This window comes from Mytilus edulis, chromosome 1, assembly GCF_963676685.1.
Source record: "Mytilus edulis chromosome 1, xbMytEdul2.2, whole genome shotgun sequence".
Classification (NCBI taxonomy): domain Eukaryota; kingdom Metazoa; phylum Mollusca; class Bivalvia; order Mytilida; family Mytilidae; genus Mytilus; species Mytilus edulis.
In genome coordinates, this window is record NC_092344.1 from 29,847,377 (window position 1) to 29,865,230 (window position 17,854).

Below are 17,854 nucleotides of genomic sequence, written 5' to 3' on the forward strand. Positions count from 1 at the left end.
AAAAAATGTGTCTGGTGACCCAGCTTACCAACCCAGATGGCTGCCATATTAACATAGAACATAGGGGTAAAATGCAGTTTTTGGCTTATAACTCAAAAACCAAAGCATTTAGAGTAAATCTGACAGGATTTGAAATTGTTGACTAGGTCAACATCTATCTGCTCTAAAATTTTCAGATGAATTGGACAACGGGTTCTTAGGTTGCTGCCCCTCAATTTGGTAATTTTAAGGAAATTTTGCTGTTTTTTGTTAAATGTTATTATAGATAGAGATAAACTGTATACAGCAATAATTTACAGCAAAGTAAGTCCTAAAAATAAGTCAACATGACCAAAATGGTCAATTGACCCCCTAAGGAGTTATTGCCCCTTATAGTCAATTTTTAACAATTTTCATAAAATTTGTAAATTTTTACTTACATTTTCCACTGAAACTACTGAGCCAATCATTATAGATAGAGATAATTGTAAGCAGCAAGAATGTTGAGTAAAGTAAGATCTACAAACACATCACCATCACCAAAACACAATTTTTCATAAATCCATCTGTGTCCTTTGTTGAATATTCACATAGACCAAGGTGAGCGACACAGGCTCTTTAGAGTCTCTAGTTTTAAATCATTATTTTCTGGGAAAGTAGAAATCCAGTAAGAATCATTTGAATACATTTATTGTATTATAAAACAAGCATATAATAAAACATAATAAAGATTTGATCATAAACAATGATATAAAGAAAGCACAATAGAACACATTAAATGTGCAATAAGGATTTAAACAACCTTTAATTATCTACTTTTAGCACTAATGCTATTCTGGATAATTATTTGCATTATCAGATGTGGTTCCCTTTTATTTCCCCATCAACCTTTAAAAAGTCTTACAAATAAATTATTGGTAATAATTACATATAAAAACCTCAATCATGATTATGGCACATAAAAAATGCCTTAAAGATATTTAAAAGGAGGACTGAACTCAACTATTACAAGTCCTTTATTGTATAAATTAAGCTCCAAAAAAGCAAAGAAAGTCTTATTTCCTCATGAGAAATGCTTTCTAAATCATGTAAAAATCAATATAAATAAATATGATGAGTCCCAGCCTTTCTCAAATCTCTATGACTCTGTTCTAAACAACTAATAATATTCATTTCTGAATCCACAGTAAATTCAATATTTTAATAAAGGTACTTCTCATATTTCAACTTTTTTTGAAAACAATTATTTCTGTTTAACCTTGACCATTAAAAAGTGGTCTATTACTTTTTTACTCTGTTGTACAGTATAATACATTCAAAAAGCTCGTGAGTATTGAAAGGGTGGAAGGGGTAACTTTAATTTGAGGAATAATAATAATGCAAGAAATACATTTAAGCAATATTCTAAATGAATTATTTCCCTTTGTCCATAATACTGTTGGCAGGACAGATTGAGTCAGTTACCACGACTTATGCAACTTTTAATAATTAGGTTTTCTCGATAATACATTTACACACACACACACAACTTTGTAACTTGGATAACTAAGCATACATTATTAATCAATTGCATGACATGGGCATGAATATAATACAAATTAAAGTAAATACACATCACTGCACTATTTTTTGTGTACTCATAATACTCCGGAAGAATTGGGTTGAAATATAACTTACCAACCAGTGGTTATGGGGATTAGTTTGTACTTTTTGCCATCTTTACCCCAGAAACAAAATTGAAACAGTTGGTTTAAATATTTAAAAAAAAAGATATGTCAATTTAAAAACACACACACTCACCATTTTTATAATAATTATGCCTATTATACCGGTAGATATATATTGCCTGAAACAGGCACTGAATGGATCTTAAGTATATCTCACTGCACTATGAGGTGTGTATTTATAATAAACATATAGAAAGTGTATGAAATATTGGTAACCCGCCAGTGGCTAGGGGTATTCCATTGTACATTGTGCAATCTTTACCCAAATCAAAATGTTTCAAATGCAATAAATATCAATAAAAAAGACTTTTCAACATAGAAAAGAAAAAGTTGAGAAGAAAACATATAAATTCGTCATAAATTAATTATAATTTGAATCATGATAAAATTATCAAATAGCATAGCATTAAAAATTCAACAATATAAAGAATAAAGCATGACTTTGAGGACAATAGTGGTACATAACACTACAGGGAGATAACTCTATAAAAAGCAGGTGAACCTTTTAATCACATTCTATGGTTAAGGAAATATTAAGCTTCTTTACAATAAAAAAAGTTTGTCAAACTGCTATATATCCAATGAATTTTTTCTGATAAAGTGTTTGGTTCAAGTTTAAAAAAAAATATCTTTTTGTGAAAGGGTCATAGTAAATATTTTGTCAAAATTTTATGAAAATTAAACAAGCCTATTCAACTAAATCAAGGTTTAAATAATTTTAATTGAATTTTTTGTTGGGTTTTTTTCCTATCCCTTTTTTATCCCATAAAATTGACTTTTTGGACCTTTTAAAAAAAAGAATAGACCAAAGATCTTATTTTGTAACATTTAAACAAAAGGTAGATGAAAGCAATCCATGCAATTTCAAATTCACTATAATCTCACACTAATTAATGTAGCTGTGTAAAAAAATCTCAAAATACAGCATTGAATGACCTTGAATAAATGTGAAGTCAAATTCAGGTTTTCAGGGATGACTTTCTAGAAAGGTGTATACCGGTAAGCAGAAGTAATGAATGTTGGTATCTTAATATAAAAAGAGACACTTTATCAACTCTAATGTTTCTGTAATAATCAATATCAGAGACATATGGAATAAATCATTCATTGGCTGCTATTTTGCAATATGAAGATGTAAAACACTTCCTCTCTGAATGTCCTGTATGGCAATTCTTGATGAGATCACTGGATGCTTAAAAGTTCAACTTCAAATATCAAAGTGGAATTTGGTGGTATAGTATGAAATGTTAAGAAAAATTAAAACTCTAATATTTGCATAGTCTCATACATGACATTTGTTGATTAAAACATTTACAAATTTAAATCAAATTGTTATCTTTTTTTAAGATCTGTTTTCACAGGCACTTTTCTAAGGAAAAAGTTCCAATATAACTTAATATAAAAGAATATAGGAATATATTTTGAGACAAGTGCCTGTGTCTGTTTAATATAGGCATTGTAAGTCATCATGTTTTCATGCAAAACATGTGAAATATGCTTGCAAAAATATATAGCATATTTGGCTTTTTGTTTAGGGAATATTCTCAAGTTTATTGATTTGATTTTGCTAGGAATTTTGGGTTCTTGCAATTGTCATTAGCAGTGTTGCGTCTAAAATTTAGACATGTTATTATCTGCCTTTGCTACAGTATTATATACCCTTTAACACCTTGTCAACTTGAAAATTGTCTGGTAACCCCTAGATGGTTATTTGTTACTTTCTGCGCAGGTTTTAGTGTCAGGAGTATGACAGTTGTTATTCATTCCTTTGATGTATTTGAGCTTTTGATTTTGCAATTTGCTTAGGGACGTTGGTTAGAATTTTCCTCAAAGTTAGGTATTTTTTCCATCTGACTATTTGTATCAGACCTTAAAAATATTATTGTCCCTCTATTCAAGTAAGTAACATAAAAGGTAATATTTGTTTGTCAAAAAGGATATACTCCTGGATAGCCTTTACTTCCATATGCATAATCAGGACTACACGTCAATGTGGCTTTCTCTCCTACACTCATCTGAAAACATATATAATAAAATATGCAGAATCAGGGCTACAAGTCAATGTGGCTTTCTCTCCTACACTCATCTGAAAACATATATAATAAAATATGCACAATCAGGGCTACACGTCAATGTGGCTTTCTCTCCTACACTCATCTGAAAACATATATAATAAAATATGCACAATCAGGGCTACAAGTCAATGTGGCTTTCTCTCCTACACTCATCTGAAAACATATATAATAAAATATGCATAATTAGGGCTACAAGTCAATGTGGCTTTCTCTCCTACACTCATCTGAAAACATATATAATAAAATATGCACAATCAGGGCTACAAGTCAATGTGGCTTTCTCTCCTACACTCATCTGAAAACATATATAATAAAATATGCACAATCAGGGCTACAAGTCAATTTGGCGTTCTCTCCTACACTCATCTGAAAATAAATACAATAAAATATACATAATCAGGGCTCCTTCACTCATGTGTAATAAAATAAAATATATTCTCATTGTTTGTAAGTGTTAGTGATAAACACCACTTTTTGGTATAAAATTTAAATCTAATTAAAATGATTTCACTAATCAATTGAAGGACTGTGCTGAATTTCATTCAGACAAATCAGAAATTTACATAATATCTTGAAAGGTTAGAACTTTCGGAAAAAGTCTCATTTCGAAGTAATATGTCAATTTTTTTTAGCACATTTTTAATAAGAAAAAAATGCTATAAACAAAGATGTCAAACGAAGAAAAATGGTTAAAGTGTAACTGTTTTCTAATATTCTAGGTTATATGGCAGGATTCTTATCCTTGACCTAGTGATTGAGAATCTTTTGAGGAGAAATATAACAGAATTGAATAAACAAGTGAAACTGTGAGCTTCTGCTCACTGATGATACCCCCGCCAAAATGTGTTCGTTAAACAGGAAGTTGTCGAGTGATGAATCTGAAAACGCATCACACGGTATAGCTGACCTATATCAAGTCTGAAACCAAATATCAGAAATCCTGGTAGTGCAGTTCCTGAGAAAAATGTTACGAAAAATTTTCAACTTGGCTATCAGGTGTTAAAATGATACAAGTGTTTGGTAAACAGATAGTTGCCGAGTGATGAATCTGAAAACACATCACACAGTATAGCTGACTTATATCAAGCCTGAAACCAAATTTCAGAAATCCTGGTAGTGTAGTTCCTGAGAAAAATGTGATGAAAAATATTCATGGGACGGACGGACGGACTGACTGACAGACTGACGGACTGACGGAAGGACACACAGAGGTAAAACAGTATACCCCCCTTTTTTTCAAAGCGGGGGTATAACGAGTCAAACAATTCAGTAAAGGCATCTTTTACAATGGATTGCTAGATACAGAAAAGCCACCACACTAACAGTTTTTTTTCTATGGGGTTGATTTTTTGCTTTTTGTATAGTTCTTACAAGTCATCTTAGCAATACACCAAAGCCTAAATTATGTTCTTAAACAAAAATTCTACTGTCAGAATAGCAGCAAATGTGCTCACAAGGAGGCCTCTAGATAACCCTTAAAATCACTTGATTTCACCTCATCACCTGATTGATTTTCAAATGACTGTTAATGTGCTTGTACATACCTTTGCTACTCCTTCATCCCAACCTACAATACAATAGGATAAATTACATTACAGATCAAGTCAACAAAATTTGGTTGAAATGGTTAATTAACTTATAAAGGGAGATAACCCAATCTAGTTAAATGCCAATGCAATGATACTCAAAATTATACATTTTGAAATTAAAATTGAACTTTCAGTGGTTTTTTTTTATGTGAACATTTAACTTGAGCATAAACTCAATGAAACTATATCTCTTCAACTCTTGCCTGTTGTCCTCTGACTGAACCTATGCATTTTCTAAATGAATGTGATCTTTCTGTTAATTTTGAAATGGCTCAAAAGGAACATTTATTAGATATAGCACAAAGAAAATAAATTGGACTTCTTTAAATTGTTGCAAATGCAATGCTTTATGCACCAATCCATCATAATACCAAAGTCATTGTAAACTGACTGCTTACCTCTTATAACATCTCCTTTACCAAGTTTAAATTTAAATGGTGATCCTCTGTCTCTTGATGAATCAAACTTATTTCCATTAGTCAATGTTCCTGTAAGTAATATAAATAAAATAATCACAACCCTAATAATGCATTGTCCAATACTTTGGCAGTTCATTTTATCTTTTCAATGTTCTTTTAGACTCATGTTATGTAAATCAGTAATTCAAAATGTATTGTGTTTTACATGCATAGTAAATAAAATACAAAAAGCAACGGAACAGTGCTTTAATTGCTGTTTTTTTTTTAATTATTATATAAAATGGAAAAGTCAGATGAATTCCATATTTAACATGAGATAAAGCTTGCTTTAAGTGACAACCAAGAGTTACACATAAAGAAATTTAGTTAAACCTAAAAGGATTTTTACACTATATGAGATTAAGCTCTCCATAAATTTACCATGGAAATTTCCAGTTGGGAAAACATTAGATAATTCATAACATCTATTATTACAGTGGTTCCCAAGGCTTTTAGAATTCAAGTCCACATTTGGTCCAGTAAACCATTATTCTTAAATGGACCAGATTTTTTTTTTAAAAGGACAATAACACTTATGATTCTGACAAAATTGAAATTTTTACTGGTCATTTGGTCCAGTAATGCATATCACATACCAATTGTACTGGTCTTTGCCTAATGTCTGGCAACCATTAGAATGAATGCCTTTTATACATTTTGTTATAATAAAATAAACTTAACATAAACTCATGCTTTACAGTTAAAAGACACATTTTATTTACCTACACAATGTCCAAGGTTAATTTTCCAAATTTACTGACATATAATTTAAGGAGAGGATTGTATTCACCATAAATATTTATCATCCACCAAACTAAATCTTAGTGACACAAAAACATACCTACATAATGAACCACTACAGTTTGATCCTTCTTTGGGTATGTGGCACCTGAAAGGCAAACATTTATAATCATACAATATTTATATAAATTATAAACCAGATGCTCCGCAGGGCGCAGCTTTATACGACCGCATAGGTTGAACCCTGAACGGTTTGGGCAAGTATGGACACAACATTCAAGCTGGATTCAGCTCTAAATTTGGATTGTGATTAAATAGTTGACACAGCATAGGTTTTGGACACAGAATGAATGTGGTCTAATGAACTTAAAATATTTTTTTTGTCTTTGAGCAATCACTATAATGCTGTTGAATATTAATCCTCTCAAAAAAATGTTTGAAGAAATTTTCTTTTTATTTATGAAATCTGAAATGAGAAAAATCAACCCCCCCCCCCCCCCCACCCTTTTTTTTCACATCCCCCTTTCACTTTTTTCAAACTGATCTCAATTCAAATTTCTAATGGAGTTTGCAACAATAACTACTCATTTGAATACATCATAAAATATTAAAATGTAACAAAAAGTGCTTGTTATCACTGAATGGTAAAGAGTGTTTTAATTTATCAGTTGGTAGTAAAAGTGAATATACATTGTGCATTGTATAAAACAATGATTTAAGTTGATTCAACTACTATTCTGGACATAGAAAGATAACTCCAATCAATTGAAAATTTCTTGCTATTGCACAATATTGTGCAATTAGATATTTCTTGCTATTGCACAATACTGTGCAATTGAAAATATTTGCTATTGCACAATACTGTGCAATTGAAGATTTCTTGCTATTGCACAATACTGTGCAATTGAAGATTTCTTGCTATTGCACAATACTGTGCAATTGAAAATATTTGCTATTGCACAATACTGTGCAATTGAAAATTTCTTGCTATTGCACAATACTTAATATAATAATTTTGGATCCTGATTTGAACCAACTTGAAAACTGGGCCCATAATCAAAAATCTAAGTACATGATTAAATTCAGCATATCAAAAAAGCCAAAGAATTCAATTTTTATTAAAATCAAACTTAGTTTAATTTTGGACCCTTTGGTATTTAATGTAGACCAATTTGAAAACGGGACTAAAAATTAAGAATCTACATACACAGTTAGATTTGGCATATCAAAGAACCCCAATTATTCAATTTTTGATGAAATCAAACAAAGTTTAATTTTGGACCCCGATTTGGACGAACTTGAAAACTGGGCCAATAATAAAAAATCTAAGTACATTTTTAGATTCAGCATATCAAAGAACCCCAAGAATTCAATTTTTGTTAAAATCAAATTAAGTTTAATTTTGGACCCTTTGGACCTTAATGTAGACCAATTGGAAAACAGGACCAAAAATTAAGAATCTACACAGTTAGATCCGGCATATTAAAGAACCCCAATTATTCAATTTTTGATGAAATCAAACAAAGTTCAATTTTGGACCCTTTGGGCCCCTTATTCCTAAAAACCTGTTGGGACCAAAACTCCCAAAATCAAACCCAACCTTCCTTTTATGGTCATAAACCTTGTGTTTAAATTTCAAAGATTTTTATTAACTTATACTAAAGTTATGGTGCGAAAACCAAGAATAATGCTTACTTGGGCCCCTTTTTGGCCCCTAATTCCTAAACTGTTCAGACCTCAACTCCCAAAATCAATCCCAACCTTCCTGTTGTGGTCATAAACCTTGTGTTTAAATTTCATTGATTTCTATTTACTTATACTCAAGTTATTGTGCGAAAACCAAGAATAATGCTTATTTGGGCCTTTTTTTGGCCCCTAATTCCTAAACTGTTTGAACTAAAACTCCCAAAATCAATCCTAACCTTCCTTTTGTGGTCATAAACCTTGTGTCAAAATTTCATAGATTTCTATTTACTTAACTAAAGTTATAGTGCGAAAACTAAGAAAATGCTTATTTGGGCCCTTTTTGGCCCCTAATTCCTAAAATTTTGGGACCAAAACTCCCAAAATCAATCCCAACCTTCCTTTTGTGGTTATAAACCTTGTGTTAAAATTTCATAGATTTCTATTCACTTTTACTAAAGTTAGAGTGCGAAAACTAAAAGTATTCGGACGACGACGACGACGCCAACGTGATAGCAATATACGACGAAAAATTAAAATTTTTGCGGTTGTATAAAAACTATCAATAAAAATCTTTCTACAAAATCTATGATGTCCCTAGTTTTGATATTTCTAAAAGGTTGACATCATTGGCGGATCTAAAATTTTTCATAAGTAGGGGCCCACTGGCTGCCTAAGAGGGGGCTCGATCCCGTCACGCTTCAGTGATTCCCTATATAATCAACCAAATTTTTTTCTCAAAAGGGGGGGCCTGGGCCCCCTGCCCCCCCCCCCCCCCCCTAAATCCACCTCTGGACATACAGTGAAGAAATATTACACAAACACCAAATATAAAATTCATGAATATGTCGAGTTAAATGTATTTGACTGCATGTTTTCCTATCATAATATCCAAATTCAAAATGAATTAAGTGATTGTAAAAGACTAAATCAAATTGCTACAAAATTAAATAAAATTTTGGCTTCATTTGGGTATTTCCCACAAAACAAAGGGACATAACTCAAGAACAATAATGTGAAATAAATCAAAGAGACAGCACTTGACTTCCCCAAAATGACAAAAATGGCTATTTTTTTCTCTCTTTTACACGTAGCTTATACATTTTAAGTGGCGACAAAATGAGAATGCTGTCAATACTTTTGGCACCAACATTTTCCCATGTCAAAAGTATCATTTCTTAACTGTATTCCTGCTGATACATGTATGAGTCAAATATATGTTATACTTGTAATAGATTTTCAGAAGGGATCAATTTATCTGTACATAGGTTTACAATATAAAAATGCTGGTTTCAAATCAGGTCTTATTTAAAAGACTATAACATATTTTAAGATAAAAAAAGAAAAACTTTTCTTCCAATAATTTGCATCTTTAAAGTCATAAGAAACGAGTGAGTGGTGGAAAATAATGTTTATCCGATTCTTGAACCAATGCATGTTTATATCATAAACTAAGTCATCTGTACCCGATTTTCACATTTTTTTACGCAAATATATCGTATAATCGTCAATTTTTTTTCTCTCTGTCTGTTATGATTTAACAAATATGGCTGCTCATTAAATGCCGAGTTTTGAAGCGGCTTAGCCGAAGTTTACAGATTGTCACCTTATAGTAAACAAATAACAAAAAGCATGGGTATTAACACATGTTTAACATGTACAATCAGTCTAATTGTTTATTTTAATGACAGATCCATGCGTATTGCGATCACCGGAATTTTACGAGGAGGGTTACGCTCAGGTCACTATGCATACGGAAAATATGTCGGTGAAATTAAAAATAAGTAAACCTTTTCTTAATGTGAACAAATTAAAGAATTTTCCTCAGAAAAAAGTATATGAACATAAGTTGTATAATGAAAACTATCCATTTAGTTATAAAAATCATATGCATATTTTTTTTTTAATTTGAGGTTTCTTTTGACTTTAACTCAGAACATTTTTACACAGTTGGGTCAATATCCTTAGTTGATTTCCGAAAGGTGGCAATGGTAACATTTTTTCCTGTAGCTCAGTCCGTATCATTTACTTGGACATGTACATGTAGGATGGCTCATTTCAAAGCAGACACATGTTCACATATAATGTACAAATGTATGTGGTTAAATTTTCAGGGTATGAAGTGAGATCAATTTTTCAGTAAATTACCCCGAAAATCATTTCCTGGTGCGGCTCCTTGTGATTAAAGTCCCCTTTTTAACACAATAAGTTCTTTGTAAATTTAATACTTTGAACACATTAAATAGCTCCATAGTTTTTTATACATTTATTCTATGTTCCTCAAATTTCCAAAATGGTTAAGATCAGTCACTTGACAAAAATAGAAACATGTCCAATATCACAACACAGAGAATTTTTGTTTACACACAACTTTTGAGTTCCTCAATTTGAGGGGCATTAGTGAAATTGACCAAGTTTAACATCCACTTACATTGGTTTATGTGATACATATACTTCCTACAATGAATCCAGGTACCAATGGTAAATGTTTCATGTGTTACTTAATTCCTCTGCGATCGTTTGCGGTATTTTCTTGAGAAAAACCCATTTTCCATCATCAAAGAAGAAGAAACTGCTTGAAAATGATTCTGGAACGCTTCATGATTGTTAAAATAAGTTAAATTCACTCAAAAAACACTTTTAAAACTTGCGATGTTCTGTTCTGTTCTGTTCAGGTAGATTCCTCCGTTATATATCGGAGCACTCCCACTTGGGGATATATTTACAGATATTTACAGTGTGGTGTGGTGCTCAAGTTTAAAAAACCTTATATACAGGTAAAACTGTGAATTTTAAGAACAATTGTTTAAAATTATGTGCTATTTACATCATTTATGAATTGATTCTACCTAGGTTGGAGTTTATGATTTTAAAAACAGTTTGTTTTGATCCCTTTTTATGAGACGTTACTATCATATGTTTATAGATTTAAAAAAAAAAGGATTTAAATGTGAAAGAAAAATGATAAAATCAAGGGGTAAAAGGTAAAAATATGTACGGTAGGTCAAACAAAAACAATAAGAATGGTATTAAATATATATGGCAGTATGGTAATAGCTTTTAAGAGATAATGTAACCAATCAAAAATAAAAAATTATCATTAACTAATAAAAAAAGAAAAAATCTTTCATATATCGTAGAATTAGAGTAAAAGGTGAACTCCTGCCAAGGTCTTAGCATATAATTAGATGTAAGCAGCTAATCTAGTCGTAGATTGAGGCAGTTAGCTTGGCATTCCATGCATACTGCTTGGTCCATCTTTCCTTTTTGTATATATGCAGTTTATATAGTTGGATATAATAACAGCGTTGTTGTTTAAATGTAAATTCACTTTGCTGAGGGTCTTGAAGAGAAGTACTTGGGTGGTTCAGCAGTTTCACTTCAGACTCTACTTCATGTATCATCGTGTTTGCATTTTTGTGCGCTCCTTATGCATTTGGTGACAGAAATTTTGCGATTGTTTTTCTATTTCTATCAGGTCATTTGCTTTTAGGTGGGATAGGCTAGTTGTTGATAGCTTCGAGCAGTCCATTATAATTTGAAGCACATCCTCCTCTTTATAATTAGCTTTATCACCTCCCCCTTTCAGCTCGGTTAAAGATAGAAGTTTGTTCATCTGTTTATGTCGAACACTCTCCAGAGACTCACAATCCAGCAGAAAGTGCTTAATGTCCTCCTCAGCTCTGGTACATAGCTCACATATTCCTGAAATTTGATTTTTGCTAAATTTTGCTTTAGTTGTTTGTAGCATGTAGGTTCCAGTTATTAATCTACTTTTGAATTCTGCTTTTCGAATGTCATTCTGATTGTTTCTGGCAGCTTTCCAGATATTATGTGGGTTTTCAGTAGGATTTTCTTGGATTGTCAAGTACTTAATCGTTGTTTTTATCAAGCATTCCTCTTTCCAGATATTTGACCAGTATATATTTATGGCTTTTTTCAGCATGTTTTTCCATTTGTATTTTGATGGCGGGTTTTCTAAAATTTCTTTTGGATTTGGTAGACTGTATTTATTCAAAATTTTGTCGATGTTTAAACAGGAAGTTTCAAAAGCACGTGTAAAAGAAGAAATTAACCGGTGAGAGTGGAAATCCGTACATAACAGATATCACTATAGTACGACTTTGAAAGCAAAACAGTTCCATACTTTTGTAAAACAGTCTTTAATATACATTGTACCTATCACATTAATGTTTGAAGGGTCTTAAGCTTATTCAAACCATAAAAGTCTGTATGAAACACCAAAACGGAATGAACAATAACCGATTACGTTTTGTAGTTTACAAATTCTAAACTGGTTCCCGTCAAACTACAACACTTTGTTCGAGTGTAGTGGAATACAAGCAGAAACCAGTTAGTTTGTAAACTGGTTCCTGGCTGATGACCTCTCATGCATAATGATAACACAAGCAAATTCCAGTTTGTATAGAAAATAGTAAATACGAAACCAAGCGCGGTAGGCAGAGAAATGTAATGAAGTTCAGGTCGCCAGTAATGGAACAATGACTGCGTCATTTTCCAAAAACTGCGGAAATGGGGACAACAAAGTGTATAACAGAACTGAAACTTTGATTGTCCGAGAAGACTAAAGATAAAAAAAAGTAGTAATTTAAAAGACAGTTCTAGGTCAATATTTTTACAACCAAAACATAGTATACATGGTATATGTGACAAATAAAATATATTACTTTTTTTTTTTAAATGTATTACCAATGTTTACAGGATGTGATATTAATTTTTATATAATTAAAGAGCGTATTAAAAACAATGAGATGTGGTAAGATTGCTAATCGGACAACTATGCACCAGAGTTCAAATGAAGTGGATGTAAGCAATTATTATAATTTATAATAGCCCTTTACATTTATTTTTATATCTGTAGGGAACGGTACGTCCTTCATCAATGAATCATTGAATGATAAAGTTTGCAATTAAAGGTCACAACATAAAACATATAAAACAATTATTATAAAACTAAAAAAAAAACTAACTTGTAATAAAAAAATTCTGAACAACAAATATGCAAGACATAAACCAACGACAACCACTAGACTACAGAAACATAAAGTAGTTGGCTGGGTTTAGCATTTTTGTGAGCGCTTAACCTTCCCCTAACCTGAAACAGTGGTGTAACAGCACAACATAAAAACATATTGCCAATTTATATTGTATATTTTTCACTCCAGCTGGTGTAAAACAAATGAATTTGTTAAAAAATTTCTTACAGAGTCCAAATTATAATACTCTAACAGTTGTTGTTTACTTCTTTGTTCATTGTTGAAGACGGAGTGTTGCCCTATATATATGTTGTTGTTTTCTTTGTCGTTGGGTTCTTATTTAAGTATACTTTTAGTATTCACTGATATTGGACATAGATAAGACATGTAAGAGAAGACTGCAATAAATGGAACGTCGTTTTGGCAAAACATGACGGCACATTGGACGTCGATTAGAGGATCAAACAATTGGACATCAATTTGAGAATGTGACGTTAGATTTGGACGGTTGATTTGAGGAACGGAGGACGATTAGAGATCAGACCTGAGACGTCTATCTGAGTCTAACATATATATGACAGTGCATCATAAGCCTATTTGGCTGGCTGAAAATTACTTGTAAATATGAATGTAATTGTTAATTATAATTCAGGTTGCACTTTAATATTAAAATATTCATTCGTTCATTCATTTATGACATATCAAATATGTTTTTTAATACAATGATACAGATTGCTTATGCCAAATGTAAATGATTTAATAAAACTCTACTTCTTACAATGAATGTTACATTTTACCTATGTATATTTGTCCATTGGTGTAATTCTTAGATTTATGGCATAAAAAGTTTTAGTTTGGTTGACAACAGAGAAATCACCATATAATGGATTTTTGCGACCAACTGACATTTTAAAAATTGTGAGTTAATTATAAGTACCTTGTGTTATATTAAGGTATATAGGATTTTTTTTCTGAGATAAATCTGACAATTTGCAGACCATATTTTAAAAAATATATCATATGGACAATGATGGACCATTCAAGTTCTTAAGTTCCTCTGCTTACTTTGGCAGTGCTGTTATAAGAGAGGCATCAGTTGAGAGGGGTAGGGGGGTCCAGATCTCAAATCCTGGGCTAAAAAACACGAAATCCTGAGGTCCCAAATTTAAATTAATTTAAATCCTGACATCCTAAAGTTAGAATCAAGAATTCCCTGATCCCTAAATGGTCAATCCTGTTATCAGGAGCTTAAAAACACCCTATTGTGGAGTCCCGATAAAAGTCCTATCCCCCCTCATCAGTGGAAAAAAACCTATACATTTTAAAAGGATGTCTAACTCACAAGTCGGTAGCAAATTGACAATGCCAAGGGGAAAAAAAACCAGAGAGCTACTGATGGACAAAAACAACATAGAATACTAAATTATGAGCATTGCCAAACTTAACCAGATGCTCCACAGGGCACAGCTTTATATGACTGCAAAGGTCGAACCCTGAACAGTTGGGGCAAGTATGGACACAACGTTAACATTCAAGCTGGATACAGCTCTGAATTTGGATTGTGATTAATTAGTTGACACAGCATAGGTTTCTGACACAGAATGAATGTGGTCTAATGAACTTAAAATTGATTTTTTTGCTTTTGAGCAATTTACTTTGCTGTTGAATATTAATCATTTCAAAGAAAAAAAAATTGAAGAAATTTTTTATTTTTAAATTCTGAAATTTGAAATGAAAAAAAAATTGTCCCCCACCCCAATTTTTTGTTCACTTCCCCCTTTCCCTTATTCCAAAAATGATCAAGGTTGGCAAAAACCCGGGTTTTATGAGTATTGCCCAGCCCAGTGGGAAATACTGGGAAAACCCGGGTTTTACTGGGTTTTAGTGGGTAATACTGGGCAATACTGGGTAATATAGAATACTGGTCTATATTTCATAGAGGATTCAGTGATCAAACACAAATGTAATACATTTAAGATATATATAACTTGTTTTAGTTGTCTAGATTGGTCAGACTGTAAATATAAAGCAAAAATTTTTTTTTTCAAATAAGTACAACTTATTAAGAAGTTAGAAAAAAATACATTTAAATTTATGTATATTTTAATGTAATGTCACTAATTAATAAGTTATTATTGAGATTACAACACAGATTTGTTTATGTAACAATAATCAGCCTTTTCAATTCTATAAATTTTAATGGCATGACCCCTTAGGTTGTTTATTTAGCAATATCAATATAACTGTACAACAATTAAAATAACAATTCACTTAAAAAAATGCATTTTGATCAAAGATTTGATTATCAAAACAATGCTTGGTAATTAACATGGTATCCTTAAATGTGCAAATCTTGCATTCTGCTTACATATAGAAATAACTGAAATTGAATTTTTCATTCTTCTAGAAAGGACTCAATGGTTATCTGTATAAAAAGTATATATTTAGCTGTAATACTATGAAACTACACCAAGTCTTAACTATTTTGTGTTAAAATGAGCTTAAAAAATCATATTGCCCAGTAATGTCCAGTATTACCCATTTCTGGGAGTATTGCCCAGCCCGGGAAAACCAGGGTTTTCCCACCTGGGAATTCCAGGGCGGGTAATACTTTGCCTACCCTGAAAATGATCTCAATTCAAATTTCTAATGGAGTTTGCAACAATAACTACTCATTTAAATTCATCATAAAATATTAAAATAAAAAATGTCATACAGTCATGGTTATAATTAATATTAATTAATAGAAACTTCTGAAAAAATAAATGCGGAATGTGTCCAAAAGGACACAGATGATGCCCCTGCTAGCATATAACATTATAAAAGGGACATAACTCAAGAACTGTTAAAGTGAAGCTGCCAAAAATTGAACTTAAACTGAGTTTAGAGGTACAAATGTAATAAACATTATATACACATTTCATTAAATTTAGTTGAGACAAACTTAAGTTAAGAGAACAGAAAATAAAAAATTCTTCAATTTTCCACTTGTAGAGGGGCATAACCCTAGAATGGTAATCAAAGTGCTTGTAATCACTGAATGGTAAAGATTGCTTTAATTTATCAGTTGGTAGTAAAGTGAATATTGCATTGTATTTTGTATATAGCATTGATTTAAGTTGATTCAACTTCTATTCTTGACAAAGAAAGATAACTCCAATTTTCAAAGACGATTATATAAAGCATTGGTTTTAGGTGATTCAACAACCATTCTGGACACAGAAAGATAACTCCAATTTATTGACTTGAAACTACAAACATACTTGTTTTTGGCCTCTTTTTGGCCCTATATTCCTAGACTGTTTGCCCCATAACCCTTAAAATATATCTAAACCTTCTACTTACATGTATGGTATTAAACATTGTGGTACAATTTCAGAACAATAGAAATACTTATACACAAATTATTGTTCTGACACTAGATAAATGCTATTTTTGGGCCCTTTGGGCACCTAATTCCTAAACCTTAGGGACCATAACCCCCAAAATCAATCCAATGCTTCCTTTTGAGGTTATAAAGACGGGGGATAGGAGGGGTCTTGATCCCGAAATCCCGGTCTTAAAAAAACGAAATCCTGAGGTCCCGAATTTAAATAAAGCAAATCCCGACATCCCGAAATCCGAAAAAAAAAGATTCCTGGATCCCGAAAGGGTCAATCCCGAAATCCCGAGCTTAAAAACACCCGATCCCGGAGTCCCGATAAAGGTCCTATCCCCCCTCTATAAAAATTGTGTTAAAATTTTATTGATTTCTGTTTACTTATACTAAAGTTATAATCCGGAAACAATCCGTCTTCAGATGACGCTGACGACAATATACCAATATACGACAGCAAAATTTTTAGCGGTCGTATAAAACTACATTGATTGCGGGTGCCCGAAAGGGTAAGCAGGACAGAAATCCATCTCCACTAATTGCATCTGTCTGATTACTGATATAATTACAATGCAGTGAATATTTATTGGACCAGTCACATTCAAAGAAAAGAGGACAGGACAGTGATGACAACAATTAAAACATATCAATCTTTATGTAGACCTGAGGAAAGATTCGGGATACGCCCCCTTTTATGAACAGTTTAACAAACAACTGTTATACAAAATATTTATCTGATATAATGGATGGTCTCATCAATTTTTCATATTTGACGATTACCGGCTCTTTGGGACCATTTTTGGAAATAAAATAATAAGAATCTGTAAATCCCTTAACAGAGCCCCTCTAAATGAGTCTGATGACCAATTAGGCAATTTATCCTGCTGACATAGAATCTATTTGCATTAAAAGGGCTTTCAAGTATAAATCTTAAGTTTGCTATACCATCTCCTGGTGTTATTGTCTCAACAGTCACACCCATCAGTCTGACTGACTGTTTACTTCTTTAGAATAAAGAGGATGTCAATGTCTTGAATGCTTGTTACAGAAATACTCTCCCTCACAAAGCCCCAAATTTCCGCTTCCGGTTCGCATGCGCATGTTTAAGTAAAGTGCGCGAATAGCAGAAACAATTTTGGAAGTAAACAAATGTCCCAAACAGCTAATTTGCAGCCTGTCTGCATTTAAAAGTTAAATTTTCAAATTAATGAGAGTGAATGTTAATGGTA

The 17,854-nt window shown here is 32.0% G+C and overlaps 2 protein-coding genes across 4 annotated transcripts in view; one reads left to right on the forward strand and one right to left on the reverse strand.

Moving 5' to 3' along the window:
* Positions 1-653: 653 nt before the first annotated feature.
* On the reverse strand, positions 654-17,724 carry LOC139511449 (peptidyl-prolyl cis-trans isomerase Fkbp12-like). 3 transcript variants are annotated; one of them, XM_071298209.1, is made up of 6 exons: positions 17,571-17,723; positions 6,670-6,717; positions 5,769-5,858; positions 5,326-5,348; positions 3,648-3,721; positions 654-2,943 (listed from the first exon to the last, which is right to left on the reverse strand). In XM_071298209.1, exons 1-6 carry the CDS (start codon positions 17,605-17,607, stop codon positions 2,889-2,891), a joined length of 327 nt encoding a protein of 108 aa, XP_071154310.1. In that variant the 5' UTR covers positions 17,608-17,723; the 3' UTR covers positions 654-2,888. The 3 variants fall into 3 exon arrangements, with proteins under 3 accessions (XP_071154310.1, XP_071154326.1, XP_071154317.1); XM_071298225.1 differs by lacking the exons at positions 654-2,943; positions 3,648-3,721 and adding an exon at positions 3,774-3,863 and having other exon boundaries at positions 17,571-17,724; XM_071298216.1 differs by lacking the exons at positions 654-2,943; positions 3,648-3,721 and adding an exon at positions 3,987-4,076 and having other exon boundaries at positions 17,571-17,724.
* Positions 17,699-17,854, forward strand: part of LOC139511374 (mediator of DNA damage checkpoint protein 1-like) — a 47,161-nt gene continuing 47,005 nt past the window's right edge. The window contains exon 1 of the mRNA XM_071298043.1: positions 17,699-17,851. The gene's annotated coding sequence lies outside the window, so the exon portion shown is untranslated. The remainder of the gene's footprint in view (positions 17,852-17,854) is intronic.

Excerpts from the sequence above, each read along its gene's own strand:
- LOC139511449 (XM_071298209.1), bottom strand. The coding sequence starts at position 17,607 with ATGGGTGTGACTGTTGAGACAATAACACCAGGAGATG. Across the intron at positions 6,718-17,570 it reads GACAATAACACCAGGAGATG|GTGCCACATACCCAAAGAAG; the intron begins GTATAGCAAACT and ends TTTGCCTTTCAG. Across the intron at positions 5,349-5,768 it reads TAAAGGAGATGTTATAAGAG|GTTGGGATGAAGGAGTAGCA; the intron begins GTAAGCAGTCAG and ends ATTGTATTGTAG.